This window comes from Pogonomyrmex barbatus, unplaced genomic scaffold, assembly GCF_055798465.1.
Source record: "Pogonomyrmex barbatus isolate J1 unplaced genomic scaffold, ASM5579846v1 scaffold20, whole genome shotgun sequence".
Lineage (NCBI taxonomy): Eukaryota > Metazoa > Arthropoda > Insecta > Hymenoptera > Formicidae > Pogonomyrmex > Pogonomyrmex barbatus.
Window position 1 is genome coordinate 1,306,855 of NW_028297117.1, and position 14,530 is coordinate 1,321,384.

A 14,530-nucleotide genomic window follows, 5' to 3' on the forward strand; every position below is an offset into this window, starting at 1 on the left:
TTATATCTTTTTAAATAAATAATTTATAAAATTACTTTTTATAATTTATATTATTTATCTATTAACACAACCAACATGTTTTTAACTTACCTTTATAGTAGTGAGATTGTTCTATTCCATGCGTGCATAAAAAGATAGAAAAATACAATTAATTATTCAAATTTTCAAAATCAATATAAAAACGGAATATTACATTTTTTATATTGTTACAATAAAAAAGTAATATATCATATAGGGCAATAAATGCAATAACAGAAGATAATCAATGATCAATTGGAGTAAAATATATGAAATAAAGGAGGCTTGTCTTTTGGAAATGAATTTAGAAAAAATCATAAATATAGATGCACTTTAGTCAATGAGATTCAAATTTTTGTTATATAATCGTCATTTTGAAATTCTTATGTAAATCTCTATGTGATGATCGACGTCGCAAAATAATCTACAATTTATATACAAATCCAGAATAACGAGCTTATATCCCTTGCTAGTTCTAACGATTTCGCTCGGCTATATTCCATCTGTAATCGAATCAATATATTGTCCGATTGTTTGTCGCCGTATACGCGATTGAGTTAATTAGCTTGGCTTTGACACGCTCGTAATGGGATTGCCCACATCCCTCCGAGGGACAGACATATCCCCGTTACGGAATTCGCCCAAACATGATTGTTCGTTATGTGACGACGTCGCCTTTACGTAACATCGTCGTTAAATTTCGAATGGCAACATCAATTATGTTGCAACTATAATTCTCATCATTGTTCCAATGATGTCTTGGTTCTATTTAATGTTTCATTTATACATTTTGAGACATATGCATTATTAAGAAATTATCAAATAAGAGCAAAGAAATCTCTATTTTGAAAAAGACATCGTTTCTTATTGAGAAAATAGATTAGTTATAAATCGATATATTTTCATCATTTGCCTGACATTTATATATTTTTCTAAATAGATTGCAGCCACATATGTACATGTATTTATATATAATAAAATGTTTTTAAATTTTAATCGATAAAAGATATAACTTTTTATTGATCTTTCATAAAAATATAATGTCTATTTGGGAATAAGATTTTCAATCGGTTACACGTTTTACAATTAGAAGGGTTTGTCTTATAACAGATAAATTCTGATAAGAAAAATTTTCTCCGTTTATATGAAGAATGAAATCATTCAGTTTTATTTACTACATCTTATCTACTTTTAACTTGAATATTTTATTTTAACGAATATTTTGTTTTTCTAACCTTTTTGAAATTTACAAGCAAAATTTAAAAATTCCGAATCTTTCTCGAGTCGTTGAGTGGATAGGACGTCTTTTGTCCCCACATAAATTTTTGTATTACGTCATGCATTTATTAAGGATAAAGAGAAAGTGAAACGCAGGTAGGAAAACAAGAAAAAGTAGAGAAAGAGGACCTGTTATATAATCTGAAGATGATTGAAGACATGTAGCTGGGTTACACCCGGCATTCTCCAACCGAAGAGACCTAACCCAAAAGAAAAAAAAAAAATACAAGCAAAATTAAGCTAAAGTGACTAATGCATGTGTATCTGTTATTATCAAATTATGTTTTAAATGTTTAGCAGTTTTTTATTAATAAAAATATAAGGTCAAACAAAACTATAGTCTTACTTAAATATTCGTATTCTGATTCAAGAAGTTTGCTTGTTCTTTTTATTATTTCGCAACTTTTATATTTCTAATTTTAACGATGGTGGTAAGTCCAATAGTTGGCGCCTCATAAAGTTGCAACACTGTGTCTGATGAAACTAGCAAATTGAGAAAGTTTTTATCACTAGCGTCTCTGCGTGCCACGAATCGATAGCGCAGTCTTTGGCGCCATTCGTTTTGCGACTTCCAATTGACGATTTTATAAGTTTTATTGTATAAGATCGTACAAGAAAGTCGACTGAGTGTTTCTTTGTGCTGGCATTTCGTTGTCCTCCTCTTCTTCAAACGAGTATCGAAGATGTGCTATCTGTCGTCACGATGATATATCTTCCGTGAATTATTGGTTATCTCTCCCTGTCACAAGAAAGCTACCACAAATTTTGTACATATCATGTGACAGAAAACAAAGTGTTCTCGATAAAGATAGTTGCATATAATTATCTCTTTTTCATAGATCTCAAGAAAAGAATATAAGTTTTATACGTTTCGCAAACAACATCAAGCAATTTTTGATTTTCGATAAATTTTTGGCAATTTTTTTTCCCTGGATTGGATTAGTGTATAATGTATGTAATTAGTATATAATGTAAATTTTATTATTATCTTACATTAATCTCTTGAATTAATATTGTTGAAATAATATAATTTTCCTATTAATAAATTAGTCGTCTCAAAGTTAAACTATATAGAGACCATAACGGCTTTAGATAAAGATAAAGATAAAGATTAAAAATCAGTAACAGAAAAGAAAAGAAAATTTAATTTGATTTTTAATATAGTTGGAAAAGAATAATATCTTTCATATTTTTGCAATTATTAATAGCTATAATAATAATTCAGTTGAGCTTTTATATCTATTATTATTCAAACATGACTGTATCAATATTACGCGATTGGAAGAAAATACAAGTCAATAATGTATGTCTTTAATATGCTAATGAATATTCGTTTATCATATATATTATGAAAAGAATTATTTTCTTTGTATTATAAATATGTCAGAGATTAAACACGAGTTCTGAAAAAAAAAAAAAACAATTTATGTTAAATTATAAGGAAAACTGAAATGGAAACAAAACAAACAGTTTAAAATTTTTATAAAATGTCCAGCAGTATTTATATATACTGGAGAGAAATTGTAATTAATTCTTTTACAAATTTTATTAAATTTACTTTGTATTTTTTTAAAGTGCGTTATTATATCAAACGTCAATCATTTCAACAAACTTATTTAATGTGCACAAAAATTTATGAAATTAAATAAAATATCAAAGTTCTATAAGTTTCACATTATACAAAGACTTAACATTTTTGAAAAAATTATTTATATTATTTAAAAACTTAAAAGCATTTTATTAACTTTCTTACTACATTTATTTGTAAATCTATAAAATTATAATTAAAACAATCAAATGTATCTTCGTTTTTGTACATATTAAAAATTTGAAGTATGTATATTTAGGAAAATTTTATATCATTTTATAAAGAAATATAAATTGACAATATATATATATATATATATATATATATATATATATATATATATCTAACAAATTACATTATATGATCAATATTAAAGTTAATAATTTATTTATATAGTTGTACATATGTCTGGATCTTATAAAAATATTATTAAAAAATAGGAATACATTTAAAATTACACATTTTTGATTTTGATCACGCTATAATAAAAGAGTAAATATTAATGCGCTTGAATCACATCTCGATTTCTGCGTGAAAAAAGTTAGGTGACGTCAGGAAACATCTTTTACGGAATAATATCGCGCCATGCTGCTGCAACGAATGATGCAGCAGATCCGTCACATACGAGGTGCTGCTGCTACGTGTATACCGCAGAACATCAGCAAAAAGTTGTTGGGAAGTTTGCGCGAACGTGCAACCGTGTCCGGACAAATTGACCTTTTTAAAGGCCCGGCGCGCTGGACCCGGCAGATGTTGCTTCCGTCGAAATAGCTGAACGTACGGATTCGCGCTTCTCAACTTTTCTACACTTGATGCCAGATGCGACGGACGATATAATTCGCTCTTCGCGAATTGGCGTTTCGTTACTTGCTCCTTTTATGATGTGGCATTAACGCTGCGCAAGCTAGCGAGATATGAAAATGGCTTAAATTTACTCAAAAAAAAAAAAATGATTAACGATATTTTTCTATTGATAATTCATTCTTCGTTTGTTTTACATCTTTTCGGATATATTTTACACGGTATCTGCATATAAATTTATAAATACGTCCTTTTGCTGCTTTATGAGAAATGCTACGTAAACTAATTTGCAAATCAATTTTGTGAAAAAATATATTAGCATGTTAGAATGACAGGTTGCAAATACAAATGGAACAATGGTGAGAACGAAGGTGCTGACTCGACTCTTAATCTTGACAGATGAATGAAGATAAAGGAGCAAAGACTGCTATTTCACGAGCTATCATGATTAGTCATTCTCTAATAATTACAAGTCATTAATCGAGAGACATTGGATAATCAAGTAATAATTAAATGGAAAGCATGCTGTGAATTTGTTGTTGAATTTATACGCATCATTCAATATTAATCAATTTTTATTTGCTATAATATATATTGTATGAGAAGCAAATTTTTAAAACGTTTTTTGAAGTAATATAAAATAAAATTTAGATTAGTATGAGTGATGAGAGATAATAGAGTGATACGACGATAATAAATCTTTTAAGAAAAAAGTAAAAATTTATAATCTGTCATAATTTTCAAATGTAATTCGCGAAAATCTAATCAATTATTACATTTTGATTCGATTCTAATGCTTTAATACTAAATTTTATGTTATAACACCATCCACAATATCGGTATATCGACTTAATCGATACATCCAATAAAATGTCGACACCTAATGAAAGTACCTGCAAACTCGCTGTACTTTCATGTACATAGTCTATGTATGTATGTACCGATTAATTTGCCGTCGTTTCATTACGTCGCTGTGTACAGAATATGTTCGGCAAAAGTAGGTAAACTGTACACGTAATTTCCTCCGCTGCGAGTCGCGCGACGTTCTCGCCTTCGTATGGATTGTATTTGAAGTCGGCTTATAGAAGTAACGGAAGTAGTACGGTATAGCCACATCAAAACTAACATAGAAATCATGTTTGCGCGCGGACTGTGTTCTATCTGATCTCTTGAAATTCGAGGTGTGCATAAAAACGGAGATGCGCTTGCTTTTGCGGTTTGCGCGAATTGAGTGGGATGTGATATGATGCAAAACTGAAGAGCAACTTGCTTATAATTTCGATCTGCATATTAATGTTTCGCTACAAACGTAAATTCGTGTGATATAATATTACGAATGCGCGGTGTAATGTAATATTCCAGCTGTGTAGTGTTTATTAATATAGTATTACAAAAATATGGTCTATATCCTCGAAGTAACATTATTTTACAAACTTAACATTTATATTTATTTTGAGTAATTAGTTTTAAAAGATGTTTCATTATTCATAAATTGGTATTAAAAGAGTTTTCTGTGCGAAACATATTACAGATATACACACGTAAAAAAACGTTTTTTGTATTTGTGTTAAAATCGGTCCTTGTTAAAATTTTTGTGTTAAATAAGCTACATATTTATATGTAAATTTAACACATGTCTACTATGTTAACTGACCTTAACAAATATAAAATGTAAAATTATTAAAATGAATTAAGAAATATATTAAAATAACACAATTCGTACGTATTTATTCAATATGTTAAAATTTAATAATACACCAAAAAATGTTGATTTTGCTTTATAATAGGAGTGGAGATGACTTGTTCTTATTCTTTGAGTGATTTCGGCACAATCTCGAATCTTGACGTGTCTCGACATGTTATTTTATCATAAAAATTATGTTAATTGTAACACACAATTAACTTCAAATTAAGATCAAGAGTACATTTCTTTTTTGTTCAAATATTAACATAGGGTCGGTATTATTATTTAACACATTCATATTATATTAAATTAACACAAAATTTTGAGTGGACCGTTTGAGACATGTGATTTATGTTAAATTCAACACATTTTTTCCAACAGTGTACAATTTGCAAAACAAAGAATTGAAATGACGTAACGTAAATATACATGTGTTAAATATATATATAGCATATAATATATATGTATATATACATATATAAAGTAATATTGACAGTAATAAATTTTTCTAAAGAGAAAAACAAATCAGCTTGAAAGTAATAAAAATATCTGAGAAAACATTTGAAAGTTCTCAGGAACCGTTTTCGAACTGTTTTGGATAATTTTATTTCGGAATATGAGTGTGTATAAAGAATAATTGTATAAAAATTCATACCTGCGTATTTTTAATAGTTATATACAGATGCACATGTGATAAAGATGTGATAAAGATGCATTTTCTGTAAGTTTCTTATAAATTTATCATTAATTTATTTATAGCAAAAATTTAATTAATTTTTACAAGAATTTAAGATCTAAATTAAAATCTATAATTAATTTAAAGTTAAATTAACTAAATTAATTATTTATTAGAGAAATTATCTTATTAACATTGTTCCATTTTAATTACTAATAATCAGAGAGAATATTAACTTGACATAATTATACTTTAGCCTTTAATTCGTTATTTAGAGAAGGTATGTGGCTTTACAATGAAGGGCTAAGCTATTGTACATGTCCATTTGATCACGAACGTTCTATTCTCGAATATCTTCTCGCGTTATGTACAGCACAAATGACCGTCACAAGTTCCTTCAGCGGAATCGAGAATGAAACCCCTGAATGACAGTCGCTTGGTCTTTTGCGGTATTTGTATTCTTATGATAATCGGCATGTGTCATGGGAAATTCAATTTCCCCACGGCAGCAAGTTTCAAATAGGGTAATACCCAATTATTACATTTGCTCCCGTTATTCTCGGCCACGTCAAAGAGTGCGAGTTGGCTCTCGCTAAGTCTTACGAGCGAAAGAACCGAGAAGAAGTAGATCGATGCGGCTGTCAAGCGGGCTTGCACGAAGAATGCGAAATTAGAGTGTTATTACGTGAGACGCGCGGCTGCTTTAAGGACGGGAACATATTTCGCCGTGAAACGATCTTTGCATTTGCATACATAACATCCCCACGCTTGCATTTTGCGACGTCATATATCTTGCACCGTGTATTATTTATATTTATGCTCGACGAACTTTGAGAGCGAAATATTGGCATCAGCAAGATAAACGACTTCAATATGATACCGTAATACAGCAGCATGCTCTCTACTATAGTACAATCCATTTCCAATTACTATTTATCCAGTTACTTAATTTTCCATGAAAATTCCCATCTTACCTTGTTACTGTTCTGTCCCATGTCGAGTTCGCGATTGTAGCGCTTCTCACCGTAGATCCAATCTTGAATTACCTTCTGTATTTCCGGTTTCTCTGGGTCCACTAATCGGAAGGCAGTGATATTGGTCCCGCCGTGCTTGAATTCTTCTAAGTCGACGGTATGCAAATCCTGAAAGGAATTCCAATTGATTGCGACATGAATTTTTATTAGTCACATGCTTTTATACAAGATCATAAAATTTCATCGGCTGGTCATATTCTAGGTACTATGGAACACGATTTTTTTCTGTTATTGCACTTAATACATTTTGTCTGAGCATATCTAATTTTTAGAAATAACGTTAAAAATTTTTTATTGCTTGAATATTATTCAATCTCACAAGTGTTATTTTATATCTTAATGTTGTATTATAAAAATTGAAAATATTGGAATAAGCATTTTACATTTTATAAATTAAAAAAATCCCTCAGTTTTTCTTTGATAAAAGTATGCAAACAAATAATTTTCTAGAAAAAATAACGATATTTCGAATTGATAGTTTAAAATTCCATTGAAAATTTTGTGTTTGATTGATTTATCGTTGATTAATCATGTAAGATAAATCTCAATCGAATTCACATGGTAAAGCCAATGTGACATTAGATTTTCTGGAGGGTCTTCTCTTGCGACAAAACCTTCTATTTGCTTCAGATTACACAGAGTCCTTTATCGAATCACTTTGACAGATATCGAATCTAGTCGGACGATTTCTGTTTGCCTTCAGTGATTGATGTTTTGTCTTCCATAATAGTTTAGTTCTGCTAGTTTTTATATCATTGCGAAAACCATGTTCGACTTGTTAAAAGGAAAAGCATTCATGTTGTTCATCGCCCTTTGCTTTCCACGACTTCTGACTATTTCCAGCAATCAAAGAGAAATTGAAAGGTCGGCGTTTTATATTGGATCAGAAAGTCAAGCCGTGCAAGCGATTTGCGAATGTCTTTCAGTTAATGGATTTTGTACTTCAAGCTTAGGAAGAGAGACAACAAATGACTGCAACACAAAAAGAGTATTTTAAAAAAAATTATATAAAACATATTTCGAAAAATTAAAAAATAAATTGTTTATCTCAAAAATTAATTTTATTTTATTATTTAATTTTGTTTTCGAAATGTCCTTGTAAATTTATTCAATACACAATAAGATATGTTCGCCTTTGTATATATAACAATTTAAAATATTGCATTGAATAATAATATTTATATTAAAATGGATGTATGTAATATCATACATAATGATATTGAAACAGATGTTTAGCTTCAGATTTTAACTCAAAGTTTAATTACTAAAGTATCGAATGTTTAAGATTTAATTAAATTATAATTGATGGTAAGTTTTTTGTCAGTAATCTTATTAAAATAAAAAAGAAAATTATTTTTGTTATTATATATTAAGATATACTGTTTAAAGAGTAAACAAAGATTTGATATATTTTGATAGACTATACTTATAATTTCCATTATTTCAACCACATATGCAAGAAGAAAAAATAAAAATTAAGAAATAAAACACGTTACAGTATCAAAACCAAATTTTCCATGAATGTACAACAATCTTCAGCCTGAAGATTGTAGCCGACTGGCCATTCATCGTATACATTTCATTTTTTGAAATTTCTTCGAAATATAATATATGAAATGCATCGCATTTATACTTGTTACGATTGACACTTGAACAGGTAGAACGTTTGAATTTGTATTCTTCATGATAGTATTCAGTATCGACAGGAGGAGTAGAGATAACTCTAGTATGGAGCATCTGCTTTGAGTCTGCTGGTATCTGTATGCTGATGACACTTGTGGGCCGACGTGATTTAAAGTCGCGTGCAACTCGAAGACGCGTCCCGGCTCATCTTTTCAAATACTCACGGAGGATCGCAGCGTGGTCATTTATTATCCTTTGTCCTGCATCCGGAGCATGATGGATAAGTCTATGTTCCCGATCCGCTGTCTTCGCCAAGTAGATGGACGCAGCTGGCGACATCGTACGTTCCCGATGTCACACGAATCGATTGACCGTCGTGCAATGATCAATCATCGTCTCGCCTCGGGCTACATCCGGTTTGCGCTCTTCAAGATACATTGCAGCGTCGCAACGATACTACTTGCCGTATAAAATAACACGCAATAACAGGGATTGATGGGAATGCTTTCTCATTACGTCTACGTGAACTTTCCTTTCCTTAATCCCATTCTGCCTATTATTATCCCTTTGGTGATCGTTAAACAACACGATTACTAATCTCTAGGGAGGCAACATGAAGATGAAGGCCATGAAGAGAATCATTTAGAAACACAAGTTCGAAGATTACGAAGATTATTATGTCCAAAATTCACATTTACGTTTAATGAAGTAAAATGTTAATAGTTAGAATTAACTTTTTCGAATAGAATTATTATATATATATATATCGATAAACAAACTTAAGATAACATTTAGTTATTAATATACAAAATATTATATATTCAATGTGCTAATGAAAGAGAGTCTAATAAATAATAAAAAAATAAAATCAAATAAATAATAAATAAAATATAATAAGTTACTCAAATATTCATCACTGATCAACGTATTACTATTTGTAAAAGCAACAAGAGATAAATTGATGAAAATTATTCCTGACATATAAATGTATTGAAACTATTATGAATATGCGATCAATAAATATATAACGTTAATATTTTTGAGTAAATAAAATAATGGAACAGTTTTTGATGCAAAAATTCATGGTTATTTAAATTCTTTTAGCTTAATATTATTGCTCATTTTATTATTGAAAAATTATTACGTTGCCCCATTTCATCCCCATTTCATCATTAGTTCCAATTATTTCACTCGATGTGTATTTAGTACACAATATAATATAATACATTATGTATGTAATTATTCATCGAAGAAATAACTGGTAAAATGAGGAGGTGATAAAAGCTCGAAAATGCTATAAAGATCCGATGATAAATGCTGTGCATTCACTCGTGCAATCTTTTATAGTAACGATTCGTAGCTGTATTGTCTTTTGAAATATTTTATTAACATGTCTTAAATGTGTATATTTCTTCATGTTGCATGTATTAAAGATTTTATGATAATTAAGTCTTAATTATCTTAATATTTGTGTAATAGAAGTTTTGTTATTTGCCTTGTATTGTACGTATGTATAATTATTTATGATAGCTCGATTTGACGATAATTGTGAATATTTGTGAAACTTTTCGTCTATAATACGTTGAAAGATAAATTGTTGCATCCGCTTCTCCCGTCCATCTTGATGAGAGAAGCAAAGCATGTACATGTAAATATACCATCGGATTTTTGTTCATCAGCAAAACAACATAGGAAATAACAAAGAGAACGGCTTTTTTTCTCAGCGTGTTATCATTGCGCCTGCGGCATACGATAGATCCGGCAAGAATATCGCTTTTCACACAACATGTGCATGTGGCTGTTACGAAGTCTATCATGAAATTTCGTTGGCTCGTAACTTGTTGTTTGAAACGGGAACAGTCAGTGAACAGTGCGAATCTATATGTGGGCGTGGAGAATATCATCGAGATCGTTTGACAGACGTTGAGTTTACATTGATATGTGCTACTGCACCGTGCTATTGCAATACCACCATAGTTGGCTTTCGTTCGAACAAAACATTTTGCAATATTTTAAATATTTCATTTACAGTTTCATTACAGAGCATATTTACACAATTATGACAAGTATGTTTAGAATTCTTTTGTTTGCTATCTCTCTTTTAGGAAAGAACAAATCTAATAAAATATATATAATCTATTAACTTTGCTCATATATTATTCAAATAAGTAGAAATTAAAAATTGATAACTGCTCTGTTTCTAGAAAAATATTCAAGGGTATGAAAGATTCGCAATTAATATCAAACTTTAATTTAGTTCAAAATTAAAATCTTTTGAGATTTAGATGAGATTTTTCATATAAAATATTCGTTTAGTTTTTTTAATAACTTCAAATTATTTTTATACTTAATAGTTAATTACTTTGCTAATTCGATATTAATAAATAATTGTATATTTATTTTTGTCTTCTAAAGTATTTGATCTTTTTTAAAAGATTTTCAGGATTTCGCAGTTTTCTAATTAACTTTTTTAAGTGACTTTCGAGATTTCACAGTTTTCTGATTAAAGACCACGTTGAAGACTGTTTTATTTGGAACGGAATTTTGCTTGAGAAGTATTCTATTTCAACGCGGAATAGGATATTCTCGCTCGAGAAGCTCAAGAGCTCCAAAGTGTAACGCGAAAATCCTAGAGCGTATCATCCTAAGCGATAGATGTCCGTAATAAGCACCTTAATGGCGGCCAAGGCTATAATGACTATAACAATCATCGTAACCATAACAGGCATAATAACCGTAATGATCGCATGGGGACTAGAACGATACGTCGACGTCACTAAATTCGAAGGAGCAGAATACTGAAGCAAAATTCGCATGGTCGCTCTCTCGGCTCCGCCATGGCATTGCGAGAGAGCACACGCCCATAATTTCATTGCGAAATCACTGTTTCATGAGGCGGACTTAATTCGATGAAAGGTAATTCGTCGAAAGCCAAGCGGAGTGACCGAGCAAGATTCATTAATGCTCTCACCCAACTCAGCGACGAAAGGGCCGCTGTGCTACGGTATGTACGTATATCCGACCACGTGTAACACACAGCCGTGCGGACTTCCTGATCGTGCCGCGGAAAGGTCAGGTTGATGGATGATGGCCAATTTTTCCCTCCGAGAGCCTTGACGACTGACCGACGTAAGTGAAAATAAATAGTCCCCGACGCGGAACATGTCGTCTCGGGAATCGAGTGAGACACCATTAAATTCCTTCGTGTGATGGAAATTGCTCGCGACACATAAGCAATTATTAGACAACTCCTTCTTATCTCGTTTGGCTCCTCTGTACCGAGAAATCTGATTGCAATTTTTTTAATAATTTATCATTCGTTTTTTTTTTCTGTGTAAGACAACATTTCGTTTGGTACTTGGTAATATTTTTTTGAGAGCCCCGACCATTTATTCTCGCCATTCTTTTGTCTACGTAATAATTAATATTAAAGATAAACACCCTACGCAGTTTATAAATTACTAGTTTAAACTGATAATTAAGTTAAACGATGCAAATTTTACAAGCGAACCATTAAGAGCGATTATACATTATTAATGAAATTAATACATACATAGCCAACTTCATTAATCTTCCTCAAGTTGATAAATATTAAACGAACGATGTATCAACTTTTATCGATTCATTGAAAATGAGCGATATATAATTTTGTAACCATTGTCATTGAAATATTACATCGATAAGATAAAACAAGCAACAATAGAAGATAAAATTTTACAACGGCTTTAAGAATCATCATTTGCTAAAAATGCTCCCATTTATTCTAAAATCGATATTGACGGTCAATATACATTTGTTGTCGTTTTGTATTAACCTGTGTTTTTCTCGTAAACAAACCAACCATCATCAGTAAAGAGTTAACGGAAAGAAAACCGGAAGAAAAAGCGCAGCTTGATTCTTCCCGCCCGAACAAATATCCTCGCTGATTTACATTTTAATGGATCTAAATTGAAATCTAGTAGGGGAGAAAAAAGTGCCGAGATAAATTGCACCGCTCGCGGTTATATAGCGTGTCCGTTTAAAGCCCTATTTATTTTTTATCACTTATTGCCGTCGTGATTATCATTGTCGGCGTAGCGACGGCTTCTCGTAGCGTCTCGACTGATATGACGTCTCCCTTTCTGCTTCCACTCGCGCCGTCGAGGCTGTAAATTACTAATTATCCTGAGACAGCTTCCAATTTTAACTGCAGCAGGCCGACGTTTCCGCTTTTTACTCATTCGAGGAACACATTGCGCGTTTTGCACTTGTGTAACGTTTTCATCATGTTCGAAACTCGTAGACAAGCTTAAAACAAATTTTAAAAACGAATTTTACTTCTCGTACTTACTGCAATTAAAAATTACATTTTGTACTTGTCATCTTGCGACAAGTAGCACACTTCTCTCGTAATTAAATCAATTATTCACGACAATTATTTTTCTCCTGAAACTATTTTTTTAATTCAGTGTCAATAATTTATTGATTTTTGCATTATCAACTCTCTATAGGTAAAATCTTTTTTAATTTAACATTTAACATCAATCTGAAGAACTTTTTTCATTCTCGTATATATTTCAATTCTTAATAGATGATTTTAATATTTTATATATATGTGTATATATGTGTATATGCATACATGTAATTTATTATTATTTAAATTGATTAAAAATTAGAATATATTATTTTTGAAGCATCTTAGGTTATATTCTATCTAATTATATTTATTTTTAATATGTAATAAAATTTATCAGATAATTTCATTAATAAAATTCAATAGTAAAATGAAATAGATTATTGTTCGCAATAATCATCGGATAAATTTGCTACTGTCAGAAATAATACCACGAATGCCATTTAATGTCACATTGATGTTTCATATTTTTTTTGTAATCACGGCGGATTATCAACGACGGTGGTCAATTTCTGATTAATTGTCCATATAATAAACGATTTCTCGTCTTCTTAGTGATAATTTATAAAAAGTTCAAATATCTCGTTAATAAAATTATCGACTTTCAATTTTCGTGGAAACATTAACTCTTTTAGCGCAGCTTTTTCGACAGAAACATCGAAGACAGGGGGAGCCGCAAGTGGCTTAGACGATGAAGATCGCGAGAATTAGTCTTATAAGTGATGCGCCTAAGTCTCGGTCTATAATAGATGATTTAAGCCTTAAGCCATAAGAAATTGATCAATCATAGTCGATTATTCTTCTATTCTTCGATTATGATTCGTCCATTTCTTATAGCTTAAAGCTTAAATCACCTATTGTAAACCGGGACTTATGCAATTTCGTGGCTCTTACGTCTACTACTACGTCTACTACTACGTCTTAGTTCGTGGCTTATGATGGACGGAAAGTCGATTGTTAATCGGATTTTATGTTGGATACCTACCAGTGATGTGATAAGGTAGCTATGATAGTCGCTCATCATTCCAATCTGCTGTGCTTGCTTTAGCACGTCATAGATTCTCTCGGTGGAGCAGTCCAGTACGATATGCGATTCCGCTGAATTCTTGATTTGTTTTAGCAGCGGCCTAAAACAAAATAATCTTTAAGATGCATTCTTACAAATATACATAAAAAGAAGAACATTAAAAATGTTAATAAAAGTGACAAAAGATCTTAAAATTAGATCAATTAAAATTGGAGCAATAAGATTGCTGCCTCATGTATCCTCAATCTTTATTTTGTCTTTATCGTTCTTTCTAATTTAATTTGGAAAAAAATGCAAAATGTAAAATAAGTATTAAAGAATTGGATCAATCTAACAATGAAAAGATTAAAAAAAATAGAGATCTTTAATTAAGATTTCTTAATAAAATCTGTTGTAATTGCAAGAGCA

General features: G+C 30.8%; 1 protein-coding gene across 8 annotated transcripts in view; it reads right to left on the reverse strand.

Moving 5' to 3' along the window:
* KaiR1D (Kainate-type ionotropic glutamate receptor subunit 1D) overlaps window positions 1–14,530 on the reverse strand; it is a 219,091-nt gene that overhangs the window by 22,381 nt on the left and 182,180 nt on the right. For all 8 annotated transcript variants that reach the window (XM_089077884.1, XM_089077879.1, XM_089077880.1 and 5 more), the window contains 3 exons: window positions 14,081–14,222; window positions 7,020–7,187; window positions 91–111 (listed from right to left, as the gene is read on the reverse strand). In XM_089077884.1, the coding sequence (XP_088934010.1) occupies window positions 91–111; window positions 7,020–7,187; window positions 14,081–14,222 (331 nt within the window). The remainder of the gene's footprint in view (window positions 1–90; window positions 112–7,019; window positions 7,188–14,080; window positions 14,223–14,530) is intronic.